This window comes from Vidua macroura, chromosome 13 (genome assembly GCF_024509145.1).
Source record: "Vidua macroura isolate BioBank_ID:100142 chromosome 13, ASM2450914v1, whole genome shotgun sequence".
Classification (NCBI taxonomy): domain Eukaryota; kingdom Metazoa; phylum Chordata; class Aves; order Passeriformes; family Viduidae; genus Vidua; species Vidua macroura.
In genome coordinates, this window is record NC_071583.1 from 9,398,220 (window position 1) to 9,418,372 (window position 20,153).

Genomic DNA, 20,153 nt, shown 5'->3' on the forward strand with positions numbered 1-20,153 from the left:
CGCGGGGCCGCGCTCAGCGGGCGGGCGGCTCCATGGGCGGCGGCGGCGGCGGCGGCGGCGGGCCCGGGCCGGCCCCAACAATGGAGCTGCGGCGGCGCCTGGCGCGGGGCGGCCGCTGGGTAAAGCGCCGCGCCGCCCTTAGCAACCGCACTTTCGCCACGGCACCGCCGGGCAGCGGCACCGGGCGGGGCCGGCAGCAGCGAGGACGGAGGGAACGGGGAAGGCGGCGGCGGCCGCAGCGACAGGGCGGGGAGGCCACGTGGGAACGGCGGGGCCGGGCCGGGTCGCGCCGCGATGACGGTGGCGAATCTGCCGCCTCGAATCACAGGCCCCGCTGCCACCGCCCGGCCCCGCCCCAACCCGGCCCCCCTCGCCCCCCTCACCCCTTCGGTCCCTCCGGTCCCCTCGGTCCCCCAGGTCACCCCAATTTTCAAGATCCTCCCGGTTCCCCCGGCCCGGCTACACGCCCCGCGGTATCTTCGGGCCCCTGGCCACCCCCGCCCCACCGGTCTTCCCCGTCCCCCTTGCTCTCCCCGCTCCCCCTGCCCCAGCACGGCAGCAGACCCGGTTGAGCAGTTTATTTACAGTCGGTAACGCAGTAGAGACCCGCCTGCCCTCCGCCCCGGCACCCTCCGGTGGCGGGAGCCCCGGCCGTGCGGCAGGGCATGAGTGAGGCAGGCCGATCAGCCCGGGTTAGCAGAGCCGGAGGAGAGGGCACAGGCAGGAGCGGGGTGCAGGCAGGAATGGGGTGCAGGCAAGAGCAGGGCGAGGCCGCTGCCCCAAGGAGCAGCGGGGCTGAGACCCCCGGCAGGCACTCAGCCTTCCCCTGGGGCAGACGCCAGGCTGCTCTCCCGGGACACACACACGCACACACCGTGTTACCCCCGGCGCTGGCCCTGCCCGCACTGCCACGGTCGAGGGACAGTCCCGCCTTGCTGCTGGACATCGGGCAGGAGGAAGGGGCAGCCCTGCGATCTCACTGCCAGAAGTGGGTCTCAGCCCTGTTTTGACCAACCATAGCAGCTGATTATCTCCCTAAAGGGGCCACATCTCCATGGTTAAGCCCTGGCTACCGGCAGAAAAAAGGTAACATATCCTCGCCCCACCAGTCAGTCCCATGGCTCATGGAAGAGCTACTCGGGATCTGCCCGGTGAGGCTTGATGTCACGGGTCTTCATGTAAGAGAGCAGCTGCTCAGGGATCTCAGCCAGCACGTCCTTGGCCAGGCGGGCCATGCTCAGCACCTGGTTGCCCGAGTCATCCACGTAATCCCGAAATGGCACAAACTGAGGACAAGAAGTTTGCAGTCAGGTTGGAAACAACTCTATTGCTGTGGGGTTCAGCAAGGGGGACTGAGCATCTCTCACCCATGGCAGGTCTGGATTCAATGCCAGCGTTACCTGTACAATGTCCCTCTCAGCATACCGTCCCCGGGAAGACAACCGTACCTCATCACCGTCCAGCTCCTCCATGGCTGGGGGTGACAGCTGGTGTCACCAAGCCTCGGTGGGATGAACACCAGGGATGGGAACACCAGCCCTTTGGATGCCTTTGGCATCCCAGAGGAAGGGACAGTGTTTCCATCCCTCTTCCCTGGTGTCCCCAAGTCCCAACTCACCCTCAAACTCAGCTGGACCTACTCCCACGATGATGATGGACATAGGCAGGGAGGAAGCCTGTGGGGCAGAGGCAGGGTGTCAGCCAGGACATGTGTCCATGTGAGGTGAACTCAGAGCAACAAGGGTGCACTCACGGTGACAATGGCTTCCTTGGTCTGCAGCATGTCAGAGATGACACCATCAGTGATGATGAGGAGGACGTGGTATTGTGAGCCATCGGTCACCTGGGCGGCTATCCTGTGGAGAAAAGGGATGGGGTCCCTCAAGCACCCCACTGGTGTGGGGCAGTCGACCCTGCTGTGGGACAGATGGCATTTGGGGATGGCAAAGGAGAGAGTGCCCCAGGACAGATGTCATTTGGGGATGGCAAAGGGGAGAGTGCCCCAGTGCTCACCCAGCCACCTGGTTGATGACGGGAGCAAAGTTGGTAGGACCATAGAGCTGGACGGTGCGCAGGCTTTGGAGGTAGGACTCCAGCACGCCTTCAATGCCAGCACAGCTGGGGTTCTCCACATTGTTGTTCTGGGGGACAGAGATGGGGCACTTGGAGGAGGACCACAGCTCCTGGTGTCCCCCAGGCTGTGGGATGCTGGGGCAGAATGCTGCCAGGGTGCTTCCTCTCCCCGCCAAGGTGCTGTGGGCACCCACAAGACCAGCTCTGCCCCACAGCCAGGGGGTCTGGGTTCACACTCGGCCCTGTCCCACAGGGAGGGCGCACCAGAGGAAACTGGTGGGAGATCTTGCCGTCAGGTGGGACTTTGGCACCAAAGCCGTAGGCAGGGAAGAGCTTGTCACTGTCGTAGTCCTGGATGATTTCCCCCACTGCCTTCAGTGCCAGGGCATAGGCGCTCAGCTGGTAGGGGCTCGCGTAGTGCAGCGAGGTGGGCTGTGATGGCAACCCTGCAGCACAGTGCCCATCGCACCCGCCCCATGGCCAGCCCCATGGTGATGGGGACCCCCCAGACAGCAGGTGCACTCACCATTGGAGGCCGTGAAGTCAATGGCAACAGTGAAATTCAGCTGCGTCCTTAAGGGGGAGAGCGAGGGAGGCTGCCGGCCCCACGGCACAGGGATACCATCTTCCAGCCCCACGGTGCCGGTGTTTCCCTGCCCAGACCCATTGCCTCGGCCCCCCTTCCCCAGCCAGCACCCCGCAGCCCCACGCCACTGTTCTGCACCTGCTTCCCAGCCCCACTGGCCCCTTGTCACCCCCAGGCTGAACCTTCACTGTCACCACTGTCCTTGCCCCGAGACTCTCAGCCATGGGGGATCTTGAGGAGCCGGGGGGCTCCCGGCCCCCCACTCACCCGCCCCGTATGTAGTCAACGAAGGTGAACTCAGACTCAACGGAGAAGGAGAGCAGTGTCACCTGTGGGCACAGGGGATCAGATCTGGAGCCCCCCGAACCTGGCACACACAGCAGGTGGAGCCACAACAGCTCCTGGAAGGCAGGAGGCCCAGGAACTCCCCAGCCCCACTCACAGTGCCAGAATTCACATATTTCTTCTTCTTGCATTTCTTCCTGGGATTCAGCACCTACAGGCACAGGGGTGAGTCAGTCCCAGCATGGAGTGCACCCTGCCCTCACCCTGACCCACCACCCTACCTCATACACTGTGAACTGACTCTGTGCTCGAGAGAGCTCCCGGTAGCTGGTGGCAAATTCCCCAATGAAGTCGTGGCTGCAGGAGGAACACAAGGTCAGTACGGCCAGACACCTGGGTGAGAGGTGCCCTGGGAAGCTTCAGCAGCACCCTGGTATCCCTTCCCTCACCTCCCATCCCGGTCCCAGTCGTACACATCTATCTTCACCGTCCTGAAAGCAAAGGCACATAGTGGGTGAGCCACCTGCCAGGCTGGCATGGCCCCTCCAGCCCCTCATTCAGGGACACCCAGGCCCACAGCCCAACCCGCAGTGAGAATCCTGCCCACCAACTTCCACCAGAGCCGCCCTGCCTGCCCAGCCTGAGGCTCTGCCAGGAGGGAGCAAGAAATTTGGGTCATGGTGGGGGCCCTGGAAAGGAGGGGGATGCCTTTATGTAATTTGGGTTGCAAAAGAGAAAAAAACCCAATCGGGACCCAATTCTGAGCTGCCTGCCGCTGCAGGGCCAAGCCCAAAAAGAACTGCTCATACCCTGCTCTGGCCCCGTGGCTGCCCATGTCCCTGTCCCCATCCCCATTCCTGTACCGGTCGTAGTCGCCATTGCAGAGGGCGCGCACGGGGATGGTGAAGGGCTGCCACACTGGGTTGAGTGTGTTCTTCACCACCTCTGTCTTATGGCAAATGGTAAAGCTGGGGGGACAGGGCAGGGTTGGGCCACACCATCTGGTGACATTGGCACCCTGTCTGCCCCACTGGGTCCCTGTGCTCACGTGCCATCCTCATTGCTACGATAGAAGACAAGGAAAGGATCGGATTTTCCAAAGAAGTCCTTCTTATCCAGCTTGTTGGCACACAGCTGCATTGTGACGATGTCCTGCGGACAGGGACTATCACTGCCAGCCACCTCCTCACCCCTGGCACCAGCAGCTTCTGTACTGAGAGACCATGCAGTCCTCTCCACACTGCAGCCAGTACATGGGTACTCACCCGGCAGTTGCTCAGCTCCTCAGCCAGTAGCAGGATAGTCCCACACCGCTTCCCTGGGACACCCCTGGAAACAGAGGCACACAGTCAGCTTGGGGACAAGGAGGACAGTTCAGGGACAAGAGGAGAGGTCAGGGTTGGGACTTCTGTCCCACAGCTGGTGGGGCTTGGCAGTGTGACAAGAATCGCCAGCACAGGACATGCAGGGAGGGGTCCAGTGGAGCAGGTGGTGGGGACACTGTGGGACACTCCCACCTCACCTCACCACAGGGCGTGACTCACGTTAGGGGTCTCTCCAGGCGTCCCCGCTGGGACCCAATCACCTCTCCCAGTGCCACAAATGCCTGCCCCAGGAAGTCCTGTGCTCCAAACAAAGCACTGTGAGACCATGGAGGGCAGTTGCCCCAGTCCCCCACCACCCACACCCACCAACCCATTCTCTCTCAGTGCACCCATGGGACCTGCCACCAACTTAACTCTGGGCCACCCCAAGTTTCCTGAACCTACACTGTGACCCAAGAGCCACCTTGCAGCCCAGGACCCATTGTGCATCCCCAGGACTACCCTCAGTGCCTGCTCCATGTGCCTTACACTCATTCTGTGCCCCCAGGGCCAGCCCACATCCCTGGACCCATCCTGTGTGCCCCCCCCCCCCCCCCAACTGCCCTCCATGCCCTGACCTGTCCTGGACCCCTTGGGCCACCCTACACCCATCCTACCCCACAAAATCCAACCCTATGGAGTGTCCTGGCCCCATCCTGCCCCATCAGGTACTCCCAGGTTCAGGGTTCCCAGGGCAGAGCAGTGGCTGGTGTGTGGCAGGCACCTACCTTCTGCGAGTCACCATGGGGCATGGAGAGATGGAGAGCAGGTTAGAGCCCTCTGAGGGGCACTTGTCCCCCCCACGACAGCACCCACACAAGGCACAGCCTCGGGGTGTCCTGCCATGCTGTCACTATGTGTCCCCCAGCACAGGCTGTGCTCACCTGCTTTAAAGCGGAGCAGCTCTTGGAGTCCACGTTGTAGCTGGTGTGGGAGAGCAGAGCCCTGAGCTGGTGCCTGCAGGGATGCTCCAGCACACAGCCCTGCTTCCCCACCCATCCTATTCAACACTGTATTCTTACTTATTATCCTTATTTATTACTGACTCGGTGCTTTGTTCCACCCTCAGCGGGGCCAAGCCCTTCCCTGGCCACCCTACTCACACATCGAAGCGGAGGTTTTGCTTCTCCTCGAAGTAGTAGTCAAGGACGAACTTGCGGACAAAGTCGGGGTTCAGGGTGTTGTCGATCACCTCGGTGCGTCCAAACTGCAGGGAGAGGGGTGAGGGTGGCCCCCCCCAGGACCCGTCCCCATCGCAGCTGCCTCGGCGCTAATCCCGGTGGGGGATTAGCGCTGCTGGCGGGGCCGGATCATTAGCGTGGACACGGGTGGCCATATGGGTCCATTTAACCCAGCTGGGGATTAGCCAGGAGAGGGGACCACGCTCACCTCCTTCCACTCGCTGCTCCCCGAGACCTGCACAAAGAGGACCACCACTGCGGAAAGAGGAGCAGAGCCAGGCTGCCATGCCGTGTCTGTGCCATGCCATGTCCCTTGCCCCGCTCTGCCACCCACCTGGGTCGGACTTGGAAAAGGTGTCCATGTCCAGCAGGTTCCTGAGGGAAGAGCCAGGTGTGAGCCACCCTGAGCGCCACTCACCTGGCCCAGCAACGGGTCCCCATGTCCATCCCTCTGATCATAGGTCAACACCATGCCAGAAGGCCGTGCTGACACCCATGGATAAGAGCATCGGCGCTCCCAAGGAGACACGCTCGCTCCCTCTGCAAGGTTCGGTGGGGCAGCAGAACAAGCAGCGAGCAGCGTCTCCAGCGCTGATGATGATTGAACATGACAGGGAACCCATTTACAGGATGAAGCCTTCCCCGGTGCCGCCGGCGCCGGCTGAGTGCCCGCCGCGCCCCGGCAGCAGGAGCTCGGCTAATGGCAGGGTGCAGAAGTGAGAAGAAAGGAGACACTTGGAGCAGGGGCTGAGCAGCCAGTGGGCATCCCCCGACACACCTACCGGCAGAGCGATTGATCGTCGTCCTGTGCGCGGTGTGACACCGGGAAGTGCCGGGGGATGCTACCGGCTCTGCTGGGATACTTCCCGCACCCCCGGGGTAGCAGCACAGGGTGGGCTGGGACACGGCCGGGGGCTGCGGGGCTAAGCCAGCTTCCCTGGCCTCAGCACGCAGGGGAGAGACCCCACCCTGGTCTGGGCTGGGTCCTGGGGCTGCGAAGCCAAAGGCTTCCCTGGGTTGTCTCCAGGTGTGACCCCCGGTCCCTGCCTGGAGCTGCCCGGTCCCGTGGCCCCACAGTCCCTCTGCCTGCTGTGAGGGAAGCTGGCAGCGGGGGCCAGGGCTCAGCCGCGGGGAGGGCACAACAGCCCCCGGCCCGCCCCAGAGTTTGCATAGCTCGTGGATGTGCTGGAGGTACCCACCCTGGTCGGGGCGCTCCGTGCCACAGGACCCACGGCACGGGGACGCTAGCCCTCAGTAGGATGCTGGTACCTGTCCCTGCCAGTGGGACCCCTGGCCGCAAGCAGCGGTGCCTCCGACGGGCTATATTTAGCCGCCGGCAGACCGGCTCAACCGCCGCCGCTTGATCGGCAGATCCTGGCCAGAAGCTGGGGCACAGAGCAGCCCCTCTCCCGCAGCCCCCATCCTGTTGCCACGTTCCCGGTCCCACTGCCTTGCACCGAGCTCGCAGTCAGCGCCGGCACCCCGCGTCCCGCCGGCATCACCCACCTCCCACAAACATCGCCCTGCGAGGGGCCGTTCCCCGCCCCAGCCGCGGGTGAGGGCATCGGGTCACTTCACACAGCCGTGCCCGGTGACAGCATCCCATGGCACCCCAGGAAGGGGACGGGACGGGTAGCAGCAGGGCAGAGGGACGCTGGGTATACGCCCTGGCACCCAGAGCTACCCGGGGAGAGAGGAGAACGCGCAGCTCACGACGCCCCGAGCCAGGGGCTGAGCGGCGGGCAGCGGGACGCGGCGAGCAGCCCCGCAGCGCATCCCGGTGCGTTTCGCACCCACCCGTGTCCACGGACTAACCGCCGCCCTCCCGCTCCCTCGCCCGGCTCCCGGCTCACCGGCAGGACACGGTGAGCTCCACCTTGGTGCCCGGTACGCTGCCGGCCGCCGGCTCCAGCGCTCCCGGAGCCGCCATCCCCGCCCGGGCGCCGCCGATGCTCCGCGCCGCCTCCTCCCGCGCCGCCGAGGAGGCGCGCCCGGGGGCGGGTACGGCACGGGCACGGCGCGGCACGGCTCGGCACAGGCACTGCTCAGCACATCTCGAGCACGACGGCCCTTCCCTGCCGGCAGCGATGGCACCAACCCGGGCACCAGGGTGTTCGGCTCCTGGGGCTCGGCTCCACCGGAACGTCCCGCCCGCGATACCCAGTCGGAGGCACAGGGGGCTCAGCCCCTATCCCGCCCCGCGCCGGGGGCTTCCTCCCGGGTTCGGCTCGGTGTTATTTCGGTGCCGACGCTCGCGAAGAGTGGGCCGGGCTATTTATAGTGAGCGGCGCGCCCGGCAGCGCGGCTCCCCCACGCCGCCCCCGCCCGCAGCCCACAGAGGAGGCAGGAGAGGGCACAGCTCGGGTCATTTACTGCAGAGACTCGCCGAAGCCCCCTCACCCCCCAGCCCCAGGCAGGGGGGGCTGGCGGCGGGCGCTGGGTGCAGCAGGTGCCCGCACCACGAAGAGGGTCCCAGGACTCTGCTGGGGGATGTGCCAGCCCCAGTTTTCCAGGCAGTGCTCTGGGAACGCCGTGTTCAGAGGGTGCTGCTGCCTCTCAGTCCCACGCCCCGCACAAACTGCTCGAGCAGGCCACCGATGGCCCCTGAGGGGCTGGGGGGCACGGCCTTTAGGCCGATGGTCCGGCTGTAGCTTGCCAGAAAGGCAGAACGCACTTCCTCCAGACGAGACTCACGGTCACTCGCTGACACGAGGCTAGGAGAGAGAAGTGGAGGTCAGTGACTGCAGCCATCCCTCTCCACATCCCAGCTCTCACTCCTGAGACAGGGCTGTGGTGCTCAAGGGGCTGCAGTGGCTAAGGCAGTGCAAGCCTGAAAAGGCTCTGTCCACACAGCTGGTGGCAGCTGGTGCCACTGCCTCCTCATCCAACCCATGGAGCCAGCTGCAGCCTCAGTCTCTTGCTCCCCACAGGGTTTCCTCCTTTACACACCCCACCGTCCCCTGTTTCTCCCACTACCATAGTGCTCATAAGGCTGCAATTCATAAACAAAGTGGTACTTTGGCAAAGTGGCTGCTGACATCAGGCCCTACGCCAGCTCCCTCCGCTCCTCACACAGATGAAGCCTGTCCACATGTGCTGTGCTTGGACAGTTGCTTCCAACCTATTTGCAACCATCCCTCACTTCCACTAGCCCCAGCCTCGGCCTCACGTGCCTGTGCCAGCACAGACAGCTCTGTGGAAGGGGGGGGATGAGAAGGAGCAGACAAGGTGACAAAAGCCCCAAGGAACACTCCAGCCATAGGAAGAGGAGAGCTGAGCAGCGCTTTACTTCTGCTCCCCAGCATGGCTGCTCTCGGCAAACAGGAGCAGAGTAGGGCATGACTTCCCATGGGACCTGCTCTCCTCTCCTGCTGATCCACACACCTGGTTAGGGGCAGGGGGAAAACAGCAGAAGGAAGGCAAGACTAGCCGAGGGAGCAAGGGAAAGCAAGGGGCCCAGAGGCAGCTGTTCCAAGCTCTCCAGCCTCAAACAATCCTTGCTGTGGTGCCTCTGCGACGTGCCAGTGGTTCCCAGAGAGATTAAGACATTCCTCAAAGGTCACTCCAAGGGCACAGTGCGAACCTTCTCCATAAAAAATTCTCTTTAATCTTCCAGCGCCTGGGCTGGCTATAAATTGGCACAGCTCATTTGAATGGAAGTGTTAACCACCCACAGCCAACAGCTTCGGTCCGGAAACAGCAGCAAGAGGATATGGTGGGAGGCCTATAAACAGCAAGCGATGCCAAGGCAGCCAACCAGGCCGCTGTTTACTGTGTCTGATAATAAAGAGAAGCCAGAGGGCAAAAAAAGGCAACAACATATCTAAACACATTAGTGATGCTTTTTGGCAACCTAATTAGGACGTGGAACTCACAAACCTGCTAGCATTTAAAATAAACTCCGTGAAGGCAGGACTTACTTGCACCCGAGTACAACGATCTCAGATGTCACGCGCAGAGGTAAGCGAGGGCGTGCAGCAGTTAGGTCCCGTGTCTTGTGGCTCTCACACCTCTTTATAAGGCAGACTTTGTATTTGGGTTTTTCGGTTTGTTTCGTGGAGTGAGACACTCTAAGGCACAGGGTCAAGCAGCCAGCCACTGCTCCACACCAAGCCCTGCAGACTGGCTGCAGCATTTCACCCTGAACTGTTCACCGCGGAGGCAGGTCGTGCTTCCTTGCCAAATCCACGGCACTCTGCCCCGCTACACTTCCTACAGCCTGCCCGCTTGCCTGCAGCTTGGGGTGCGGGATGAGAGGAGGCTGTCAAAGCCCCAGCTCGAAGTAAGCCCTGACAAGCCCCACACAAGCACAAGAAGTAGGCTGTGAAAAGCATACCTTCATCGAGCTGCTGCCAGTGAAGATGCAAAGTGGGAACTTAAATGGAATTAAAAAAAAATCATACTGTGTCGGGCTGCAAAAACTGGGATAAAACCACAATGGAGTCCTGAGCAAACAGGGCTGATGCAGAACAGAGAGAGGGTAGAGGCTCTGGGTTAGGATTAACACAACACCGCTGGGAACTCTTCGTCCTTTTAATGCAGTGCCTGGTCCCAGCACCTTCAGTTGAGCAGTCCCCAGCCTTCAAGCAACCCACAGCTTTAGTGAATAGCTGAACAGGGCAGAGCACCCACAGGAGAAACACCACCACTGTTCTCCACCTTTTGAATCCACTGCCCGAAGCAGTCACTCTCCACACTGCATAAGCCTAAGGCCTATCAACCTTGATTCATGTTTCTCTACTGAATTCCCTATTCTGACATTAGATCCAACTCCAAGGGCAGCAACAACTTGCTGGTGATCATCAGTGACCAAGCACAGCCAGGCTCAGGACACAGTAAAGCAGTCACTACTCAGATTCCCATCCTTCAGTCCCTTCTCTCTTGCCCATCTCCAAACTACTGCAGGAGCAGCTCAGTGTGTCCTCAGGAAAGGAGAACAAATCCTGGCCAGACCACGTCCAACATCTCTTTCAATGTTTTGATCTGTCAATTCATGGATCTTGTAGCTTCACAGTAACTTGAAGGCAGCTGCTCTGCTCTGTTCAGCAGCACAGCACGCAGCCACACAGAGCCAGGGCAGGCAGCCTGTCTCACAGGAGACATGGGTTTTCATGTTCCTTGCCCTCTGCCTCCAAAGCACATACTCAGATCTCAGTAAGGGACTGAGCATCTGGCAGCACAGCTCTAGCATTGCTTGCTAGCAGCAGCCCCTGATCTGCCATTTCAGTTTCTTGATGAAGAGTTTGCAGCCTGAAGGCACAAACCAAGGCTCTCCTCTAACAGCAATTAAAGCGCATCTCCAGTTTTTCAAGCTTCTAGAAGTGGATTTCTATTTGGGAACGAACATTTGCCTCCCAGCCATTTCACATGGCAGGATGTGGCAGGACGCAGGGTCTCTGTGGCTCTGCACTGGCCAGGCACAGCACCTGCGAATGATGCTGCATAAGCCCAGACAAAATTTGGGTTACAGAAGGAAAGTCCTTCTCTTACTCCAGCAAGGATCTGATCCCAGTGGGGAGATGTAGGTGAGCAAAATCGAAAACCAAGAAATCTGGGTTAGCAGTCCTGTCCTGACAAACATGAATCCTCAACTGCACACAATTATGCCCAAATTCAGCATCTTCGAGGAAGAGAGAAAAACCTCTTCTTCCTACAGAAAGCAAAGAGCTCCCCTGTCATTAGGCAGAGAAAGTGCCGTTTTCTTTCCATGTTCAGCATAAGCAAAGAGTGCTCAGGGACTGAGTTTGTGGATAGAAAACATCGAGGCAGAGAAGATGGAACAGTTTGTTATGGGCTCCCAGGCTTCTCCGAAAGTGCCAGGGTGATAAAGTTGCAGTGCTCGCAGGCAGCCAAGAGACCCAAGGAGAGATCCTGCATTTAAGACACTTACAGGCAAGTGTTAGAGAACTCATCCGGGAAGCTGCAAGGGAGAGAGGCGTCTGCGTTCAGGATTGCCTGCTCCCGAATACTGCCACACCCTGTCACCATCTGCCAGCTGCCAAAGTCTGTGGAAACGGAAGATCCGGGCAGAGAATGGTCCGCCGATCTGGGGCAGAGAGAGAGGGAGACGGCGCGATCAGTCAGATCATTCAGCCACATGCCTTTCACTGCTGCTGCTGCCAGGGAGCTGCCGGGCGGGCGGCCAGCAGCGCCTGTGCCAGCACTGTTGACACGCCGGGACCAGGGTGCAACATGCAGCTCGAGCTGGGCCCCAGACCAAGCCTTTCCTTTGAAAGTGAAGGGAGAGCCAAGCTGGCTGGGGCCAACAAAGCAGCAGGAGAACACCAGGAGCTGGACAGGAGAGAGCCAGCATGAAGCAGATGGCCATGCAGAACTGAGAAACCCATTAGTAAGATGGAACAGCATCCTGAGTCCTTCACAGATGTGAGAGCTGTGCTGTAGAAGGGACATTCGCCTGTTGCTTGTTGTAGCTGTTAGCACATCCCAGGGCAGCAGGGCAAATCAAGGTTGTGACTTGGTTAGTGCTAGGAAAGACTTACAGATCATTGTCCCAGCAGCAGTTAGAAAGTGGATCACTCCTAAGCCATTACCACCAGATCTGAACAGAGCCAAGGCTCAAGGCGTACCCAGGACACCTACCCCCAGCACCTGAACATCACTTCCCTATTAAACAAAGAGCTGTGCCAGAAAGCAGATGACAAAACATTTTCAGGACAGGCTAAATAGCCAAGGAAGGATAATTGATGTATGCAATCTCCCACCAGGAAAGAAAGAAGCATGAAACATGGCAAATGGATCTGAGAAGTCCCTCCAAAATCTCAGAGAAGAGGGCACAATCACTTGAGACAAACCCAGAGCTCTTGGCTTCCAAGGGAGCAAGCAATTATTAAGCCTTGCTGCACAGCAGAGTGTACATAGCTGGAAGCACAGCCTGTGGCAGAACTGCTCAATTACACACTACCAAGATCTTCTGGATAATTTATCTGAGTTCTGCTGGGCAGAGAGCAGTGCTCCAGCTCTGCTGGGCCAGGTACTTGCACGCTGTCTTCACAGCTAAGAATAGCAGTGGCGCACTGCAGCTGCTCCCCAAGGGACCACGAGAACAGCCACAAAGACAGGCTCTCCCACAGCAAGAAGGACCTGAGCTAGACTGGAAGGCAAGAGTGGGAAGAGAAGCACAGCAGGAAACCTATTTGCAATCTCGACCTAATTCCAGGCCTGCCATTTAATTAGTCTGATCAATACACCCAAGTTTGAGCAGTGTTAAATGTGGTCCTGAGCTGGCTGTACAAGCACAGAAAGGGAGTCAGACAATTCCCAGCATATCAGCTTCCCATCATGGCTGCAAGTTTGGGGGTAATACCCCTGTCTGGCAGCTCAGGCTCTGAAAGGACATGACAGCAGAAATCAGGGAGAGCAGAGCTTCACCCTTCTCACACAGATCTTGTACTTTGGCTGCTCAAGGAACTGAGGAGTGAGGGTCAGAGTATTGGGAGACCCCTGTATTGCAAAATGGTGCTTTTTGCTGGGGTATGCAATGCCCGAGTAAGAATGAGGGCACTTCACCGAAAGCAAAAGCAAAGCATATACTGTTAGAAAGACCTTCAGGACATCAGACAGGGATAACTTTCCCTGGAAAGCAAGGAATTCGCAAGGGAAGGGGAGCTGCTGTTCAATGACATCTACTTCTCTCCATGCCTTTGGAAGCTAAAGTGGAGGAAGTCAGTGTGAAAGAGAGCAGGCAGAGTGTTTGGGCCCACAGCACTGTGCCATGATGGAATCACGGTGGGAACAATGCAGGATGCCAGGGAGAAGCATGAAGGAATAGTGCTTCAGTGAAGAGGGAAGAGGAAGATGTCACCTCCCTTAGAGCACAGCACAGCCAGAGAGGAAAAACAGGAGTGTCACACATGGTGACACAAAATTGAGCTAAAGGAGTAAAGAGATCTGTAGGCAATAAGCTTGGGCTGAAAGTAGGCAGAGACAGGATTCTGCCAGAAAAAGTAATGAGCTGCTGAACAGAGGACAGGTTTGTGGCCAGATAGAAACAAATATTTTGGAGAGGGCAAGCATGAATGGCAGAGGAGGGCCTGGACTATAGCAGGATCCCCAGAGAGAACAGAGTTCTGCAGCTCTTGCAAAGGGACAGTAGTATCTGGAGCCTACTCAGGAGATTCTGCCCACATGGCAAGCCATGATCCAGGGCACCAGGGACAGCAAAACTATCTCTCTGCCCAATATCATCAACCACACCAGTCAGATAAGTCTGTGCTAAAGAAGGTGAACAGAAATTGTTTTTTGCTTTGGGTATGCAGCCCCAGCTTCCAAATGCTGGTCACCTCCATGGTTGTCAACTAAGATTAAACTGATCTTACATCACCTCTTAGAGGTGGCTCAAATAATCTTTTGAATTCTGGCATGGACAGGCTGATAAAAGCACAATGTTATCTCCTGCAAAACTGACTTGGTGACTCTCTAGTCCTCCAGCCCTTCCTGGGGTCCCCAGCCCTGTCAGGTAGCTGTGCAAACTTAGTAAGGTTTCATCTAATGCAACAACACTGGGGTCTAAGAGTTCAAGACAGTCAATTCTGTGTCTTGCCTCCAGGCAGTAAAACAAACACTTGTCGATTCATTGAATAAACTGATAGACTCTGCAATGAGTCTAAGTAATTTCTTTCCCAGCCCAGAGATCCGAGCCTGGCCAGCAGAGCTAAGATATTGTGGCAGTCCTTCCGCTCTATCCCCAAAGCCTTCTCAAGGGAGGCTCCTGAGGAAATGTCACAGTCAATAAGCATCTTGAACAGCCTCAAGAGACAGCAGGGGCTAAACCTGGGAAGACACAGCATGGGAAATTTTGTGTTCTCACTGCAATGGCAGCAGAGCTTCTTAAAAGTTGAGCTTGGCTTAAGACTAGATGTCTGGGGTGACTGCACCCCAATGCAATCCAGTCAGTGCTAGAGGTGAAAGTCTTCCTGTAATTTCTACCTTGAATATTTCTTGTAAAGTCTTACTAGAGAGCCCCAAAAGAGCTTCAGTGAGGCCCTTGGAACAAGCTGGAACTGCCAGGACATCAGAACCAGTTCCCAAGTCTTTAAGAACAGCATGCCTGCAATACATGACAGCCATGCCAGGGGCTGGCTAGGAGTGAGGGCAGCACAGAGTGTTGGGAAGCAGCCGGACAACAGCAAAGCTGACATGGTTAGAGGAGATGAGATACAGCCAATCTTCAAGTCGCTGTCTCTGCCACAGACATCTAATGGCAGACAGAAAAAGAATCAAAAGTGAGCTTCACACACCCACCTCTTCAGGTCCACGAGTGGGAAGAAACTCCCTCAAAAGTGCAAGATTAACTAAATTAGATTAGCAAAACAGAGATGAGCTGCAAGCTGTTCCTTCACACAAGAAGGGACCTCTCGCAGGCCATAAACTGGCAGCTCCTAACCTGGAATGGTTCCTTTTAATTAGGTCAGTGCTTTCCATGCAACATGCTGCACAAGCCAGTATTTCAGAGCACATGGACACTCACTTGCCTGCCAGAGAAGAGTCAATACTGGAAGCAGAGCAACAGTCAGGGATCCTTCCCTTTCTTAATACGTAACTGAGATGAGTGCCAAGTGCCAACAGCTAGGCTCCATCCTGCCCCATGCTGCTCCCGCTCACCTGACGTATTTCCACACACCTAGGACTATCTGGGAAGCAGCTCATTTGCCAGCATATGCTCTTGCCTCAAACTGAAGCATTAAGTAGGTTCTGTATGTACAGGCAGACTGTGGCAACCTGGTGTAAAGGGCAACCCTTCCCACCTTTGCGTGGGAAATATTGGCAAGGAGTATGGCACCCTGCCAAGAACTGTGAGCCCTGGCTGAATCCCAGACAGTTATCTACAGGCTGGGATAGTGCCCGAGCAGCCTGTTCTCTGTGAGCACCATTTCTGATTGCAGCACATAGTCATGTGCCAGCCAGCAAGCCCATTTTGTGCGAATGGTCGTGCAGTAATTCCAGAAAACATTCCTGTAAATAATTCCTCTCCTGCTGTGGTCACTACCCCAAGCTGTCACACTGCATATACACCTTCTGAGCGAGGTGGCTGTAAGGAGCAAGACACACAGGGCACACACACTTTTCTCACTACCAACAAAACACCCAAAGCCAAGGGGCAGCAGCTTCTCCGTCCCACTCTGCTCTCACTGTGCTCCCTCCAGACCCACAGCTCAGCCATCTGCAGCCCTTAAGTAAGGGAGTTCTCTGTGACTGCTGGTCAAAGCAGATCCTTTGCAATTTAACTCCTCCAGATCTCGACTCTCTAGATTATAGTACTTTGGGTTTTGTTTAATTGACTTAGCAAAAGCACATTCAAGCAAAGATTATCCAGCTGCTAATCCACATTAGTGCTATGTAGACACGCTAAATCCCTGACACAGATACAGAATTTTTCTGCAGTGTCATGGGACACTTAAGACTGCTGGTGTCAAATGCAAATACAGAAAAAGGTTTGCAAACTGCAACCCTGGCGCATACAGGGGGTTCAATCTGAGGGACACTGACTGCCATACTCAGAGCTCTCTGTAGAACAAGCAGCACCTTATCCTACTCTGCAAATAGTCTATGCAATATCTTCCTGTGTGTTTGTCTTCTGCAGATGTGATATTACCATCGTGTTGAAATAAGCCAGAAAGACTGATAGGAATTGCCTTTGTACTGCTTTGCCTAACAATGAATCATCCCAGAATTTACAAGTACCCAGGACCCCTGGGTCAGAGCAAGATACACAATGGCCAGATAATGGGACAGCAGCAGCCTGTTGACATTGCCTGGCCAGGAGAGGGGCTTGGCTCCTAATGTCTGACTGGGCATTTGTGACCCCTTCTTTTTAGGACAGTCCAGTTACCCCCTCCCAGGCCCTGCTCATGTCTCCTGCTGACTTGCCTTTTTGTTCCCTCCAGAGCTCCCCTGCCTGCCAGCACCTGGACTGGGCTGTTGACCTGAACTACCTGAAGGATACCTGCTGGCATTTTACAAGCAACCATTTTAACCACTGCAGCAGAAGTTAAGGGAAGTGTTTTGTTGCTATGGCCACACAGAGGATTAGGAAGTCAAGTACAGTGGTTTCTTCATCTCAAGAGCCTTGGGTGTTGACCTGCCACCAGCACTGCAGGAATAAAGGTATTTTTGGCATCAGTCTCTGTGTTCCTGCTTTTCCATATTTGTATCACAATTTTTCAGGAGACAAAGGGACAGAATTTACTTCCATCACAGTCCTCCACCCCAAATGGGACGCATTGTTTCTTTAAGGGTAGAAAATGGTGGCTGAAGGTACTGTGTTATCTACCAGACCAATTCAGACTACCACAGCTGAAGCTGAAGGGAGACCAAAGGCCAAGTGGAATGACAGAACCTCTTTCAGAAGAAAACATACCATGCTTAGAACCCAGAAACTGCAACCCATGACAGTGTCTGATACGGCAACCCTAACCCCCACTATGGTGCTCTTCTGCTTCCTCCTGTTTCTCCTCTTTGCTCTTGCAGAGCAGTCTGGCTGAGGCATTACAAACTGCTTCTTCCTGAGCACTGCTGCAAGCTTGCTACCAGCAAGCACTGAACAGCATGTCAGACCTTGGGAATGGCATGGGACCACGCACAGGAACTGTGGCACTACCATTGTGAACAAAGCAGCTCCCAAGACAAGCTGTTTTCTTTCCAGTATTTTCTTCTCTTCTTGGGAAATTCTTTCCATCTTACAGAAAATGCAGAGGTGGTCCCCAGCAACAATTCCAACCCCTCCTATTGATATCTTTCCCTGGGGAGAGCAGCTACCCTCATTTATGAAAACTGTCAGACATTGGGGTTTTTCTCTGGAATCGTGAGACACTTGTTAAGAAAGTCTTATAAATTTTCAATGCTTTACTTGTTTGTCATTTTATTTTCCATACGATGAGAGAGTACTCAGATTTGGCTGGTGGCTGATTCAAAACCACTACAAAGACTCATCAGAAAATTTGCAGAGGCTACACAAGCATATGACGCTGTTAACAGCAACCTCTTATCTCAGAGTCTCTTTATTCCATGCTGGCCTAAACACATGGTGCTTGCCCCACAGGCTCTGTTGTTTCTTCCCTAGGCCAGCTCACAGCTCGACGCTGCCCTATGGCAGTGTCAGACTCCAGAAGGGTGCCTTTGTTATGGTGTGAGATTAGGCTCAGGTCCAGGGTCCCCATTCCCCAGCAGGAACACTCAGCCTTCAGGACAGAATCCTTTGTGCTGGCAAAGTGCTTGAAGCTTGCTCCCAGCAGATTACTATCTCTGCTTGCCACCAGCACCCAGTTTTTTCCAACCTGCATCATCAGGAGGGTCAGCAGGTGAAAAGGGGGACAGGATAGATGCAGAGTGAGGTCTGCTTGGTTTGAAAAGCTTCCTTCCCCAAACAGCACAGCCATTTCAAATCCTGTTGGATGCGTTAGCCAGAGAAAGTGCTGTGAGCTGCAAGCATGCAGGACGCAGAGATGTGAGAGCTCAGATGAGGCATGCGCTGAGGACAGGCATAAGACAGCTGGCTGTTATCAGCCCAGCTCCTCGCTCCTCTAGGGGCTCAGGCAGGAGTGTCTGTGTTTAACAGCCAGCACTCCAGACAAGAGAGGAACAGGCCGCTCGAGGTTTGTCCATAGACACAAACACAGATGCTTCAATGTTTCCAGAGCCACACAACTGCAGCCCTGCACTCCCTTTACACTCATTTTGCTGAGAAATGCCCTGCTCCGTTCCATCTCACCTGGATCTGGGCACTTCTAGTGGGCTGCTTCCAATCCTCAGGAAGTTATCAGAATGGGTTGATGAGGAAGAGCTGGAGGACTTGACTTCAACCATCCCAGTGGAAGGCAGCCTGTCTTCAGACTGCTGTGCTCTGCTCCAGAGCACGGCTTGTGGTGACGATGCACAGCTCTTCCTCCTGAGGGATGGAGGATGTGGGTGAGAAAGCTGACTTTTCTATGCACTCCAACAAGGAAGCCTTTCCACCACAGGCTGGAGTTTAGCCCAGCAGCTACAAGCTCTTGTTCCCACTGAACCCACCCTCCTCCCTCCCAAGGAACCATGAGTCACGGTAAAAGCTCAGGAAGGGGGTACACCGAGCTCAACCCATCTTAGCCCATTCTTTTATAGATCACCATCCACGTGACCTGGAAATCAGAGACGGGAGAATGCATCAGCCCACACACACACAGCGATTGCTTTGTTTAGTCTAGCAGCAAAAACGCCTTGAGCAAGGGGCCTCCCAGCGGGGAAAGACCATTTCAATCTGCTCGAACTCCACAGTGTGTATCAGCCCAGGTGGGCGTTCGTGCGCACCGAGGGCAACAGGGACACATCACCAGTGTTATTTTCCCTTTAGGCAATTCCCTTTGGGTACCACTGACCACACTTCTGACCATGTGCTTACAGCTCACAGTCACTCCAGATGTAGGCACAATTCAGTTCTCTCTCTGTCTATGCTGACAGCCCAAACTGCTCTGGCTTCTTTCCTAGCCAGCACATTCAGACTCAGTCATGATTCATTGTCCATTGCTGCATCAGGCCTTAGCTCACAGTACTGTCCAACTACACGCCAAACAAGTACACATCTGGGACTAATTCTTATCACTGCTGCTCCACATTCAGAAGATTTTCCTTCTTATGTCAGTTGTTTGGTTTTGTTTTTTCCCTGAAGAGTCCCAAGAATTTCTCCAAGACCACATGAATTGGACAAAGATTCCCTATGTACAAAAGTAAAAAAGAAAAATTCTAAAGCAAACAATTCTAGGAGAAAAGATGTTACTCTTCCTAAAACATGGAAGGGCATCTCAGCTTTGAGATCTCAAGCACTGTCAGCAAGTGTAGCTAAAGACAGGCTCATTGTACAGTGGAAAGTGTGATATCCTCCCTTCACTTCTTGAAGGGTGTCCACCCTCAAACATCACACCACAGCCTCTCTTAAGCTTTATTCATCTCATGTTATCATAGCTGCCAACATCTCCAAATACAGCTTGCGGAAACAGGTCTGAACAGCTAAAAATCAAATGCCTCTCCCTGCACAGAGACTGTGAGGCCACCTGTTTTCAGGGCAACACAACAAAGTACATCCCCTCATGCTATGCAGAGCACATCTCATCCAGCTTGTAGCAAGCCCTATGTATTCTCCAGATTACAGAGCCACAACAGCCTGCAGTACAGCACCCGTGACCAGTCTTCTCACTGAGCACTCATGGCAAGGCTCACAACCTTCCCCTTTCCCAAGCTCATGCCCCCAGCATGGCCCAAACCATCCCTGCTGAGCAGCTGCTGGCCCCAGCACAGCCTGAGGTCTTCCACAGAAATAAAAGCAACCCAGAGTTAGGAAGCACATTGCAAAAATCGAGCCCTGATCCACACAAGTGCAGCTATCTCCTCCAGCATGCTCTGGTCACTTCACATCTTGTAAAAGGCACACATAGGTTCTGTGCAGCAGAATTGAGTCTGTGTGTCCTGAGCACTCAGAGCAACACAAATGCTTCCAGTTCACTACTCTGCAGCCCTGCAAGTGGAAAGTTGCTCTCTACTCAGTGCAGTCACTGATGTGGATAGGCAGGCTCTGTGTGTTAAGAGGACTCCGTGTTGCAAACTTGGTAAAGAGTTTGGGACTCTCCATCTCCATTTTGTGATTCTGCAGGGATATTATCCTTTCCCTTCTCAGCA

The 20,153-nt window shown here is 55.7% G+C and overlaps 2 protein-coding genes across 5 annotated transcripts in view; both read right to left on the reverse strand.

The window, feature by feature from the left end:
* Nucleotides 1–563: 563 nt before the first annotated feature.
* Nucleotides 564–7,755, reverse strand: CPNE9 (copine family member 9). Of its 3 annotated transcripts, none has more exons than XM_053989081.1 (20): nucleotides 7,343–7,755; nucleotides 5,824–5,864; nucleotides 5,698–5,744; nucleotides 5,412–5,515; nucleotides 5,193–5,232; nucleotides 4,489–4,565; nucleotides 4,210–4,273; nucleotides 3,993–4,096; nucleotides 3,808–3,912; nucleotides 3,394–3,435; nucleotides 3,226–3,301; nucleotides 3,102–3,155; nucleotides 2,927–2,988; nucleotides 2,600–2,646; nucleotides 2,338–2,519; nucleotides 2,014–2,141; nucleotides 1,754–1,856; nucleotides 1,619–1,676; nucleotides 1,401–1,474; nucleotides 564–1,286 (listed from the first exon to the last, which is right to left on the reverse strand). In XM_053989081.1, the coding sequence occupies exons 1-20, from the start codon at nucleotides 7,417–7,419 to the stop codon at nucleotides 1,134–1,136; spliced, it is 1,638 nt and encodes a 545-aa protein (XP_053845056.1). In that variant the 5' UTR covers nucleotides 7,420–7,755; the 3' UTR covers nucleotides 564–1,133. The 3 variants fall into 3 exon arrangements, with proteins under 3 accessions (XP_053845056.1, XP_053845055.1, XP_053845057.1); XM_053989080.1 differs by having other exon boundaries at nucleotides 3,754–3,912; XM_053989082.1 differs by lacking the exons at nucleotides 5,193–5,232; nucleotides 5,412–5,515; nucleotides 5,698–5,744; nucleotides 5,824–5,864; nucleotides 7,343–7,755 and adding an exon at nucleotides 4,941–5,076 and having other exon boundaries at nucleotides 3,754–3,912.
* Nucleotides 7,756–7,843: 88 nt separating this feature from the next.
* The window catches only part of MTMR14 (myotubularin related protein 14), a 31,602-nt gene continuing 19,292 nt past the window's right edge, over nucleotides 7,844–20,153 (reverse strand). Inside the window, exons 18-20 of one of the 2 annotated variants that reach the window (XM_053989079.1) lie at nucleotides 18,217–18,393; nucleotides 11,380–11,535; nucleotides 7,844–8,203 (exon numbers count right to left, since the gene is read on the reverse strand). In XM_053989079.1, coding sequence (XP_053845054.1) covers nucleotides 8,026–8,203; nucleotides 11,380–11,535; nucleotides 18,217–18,393 — 511 coding nt within the window. In that variant the 3' untranslated portion in view covers nucleotides 7,844–8,025. The remainder of the gene's footprint in view (nucleotides 8,204–11,379; nucleotides 11,536–18,216; nucleotides 18,394–20,153) is intronic. The other variant, XM_053989078.1, reaches the window with a different exon arrangement.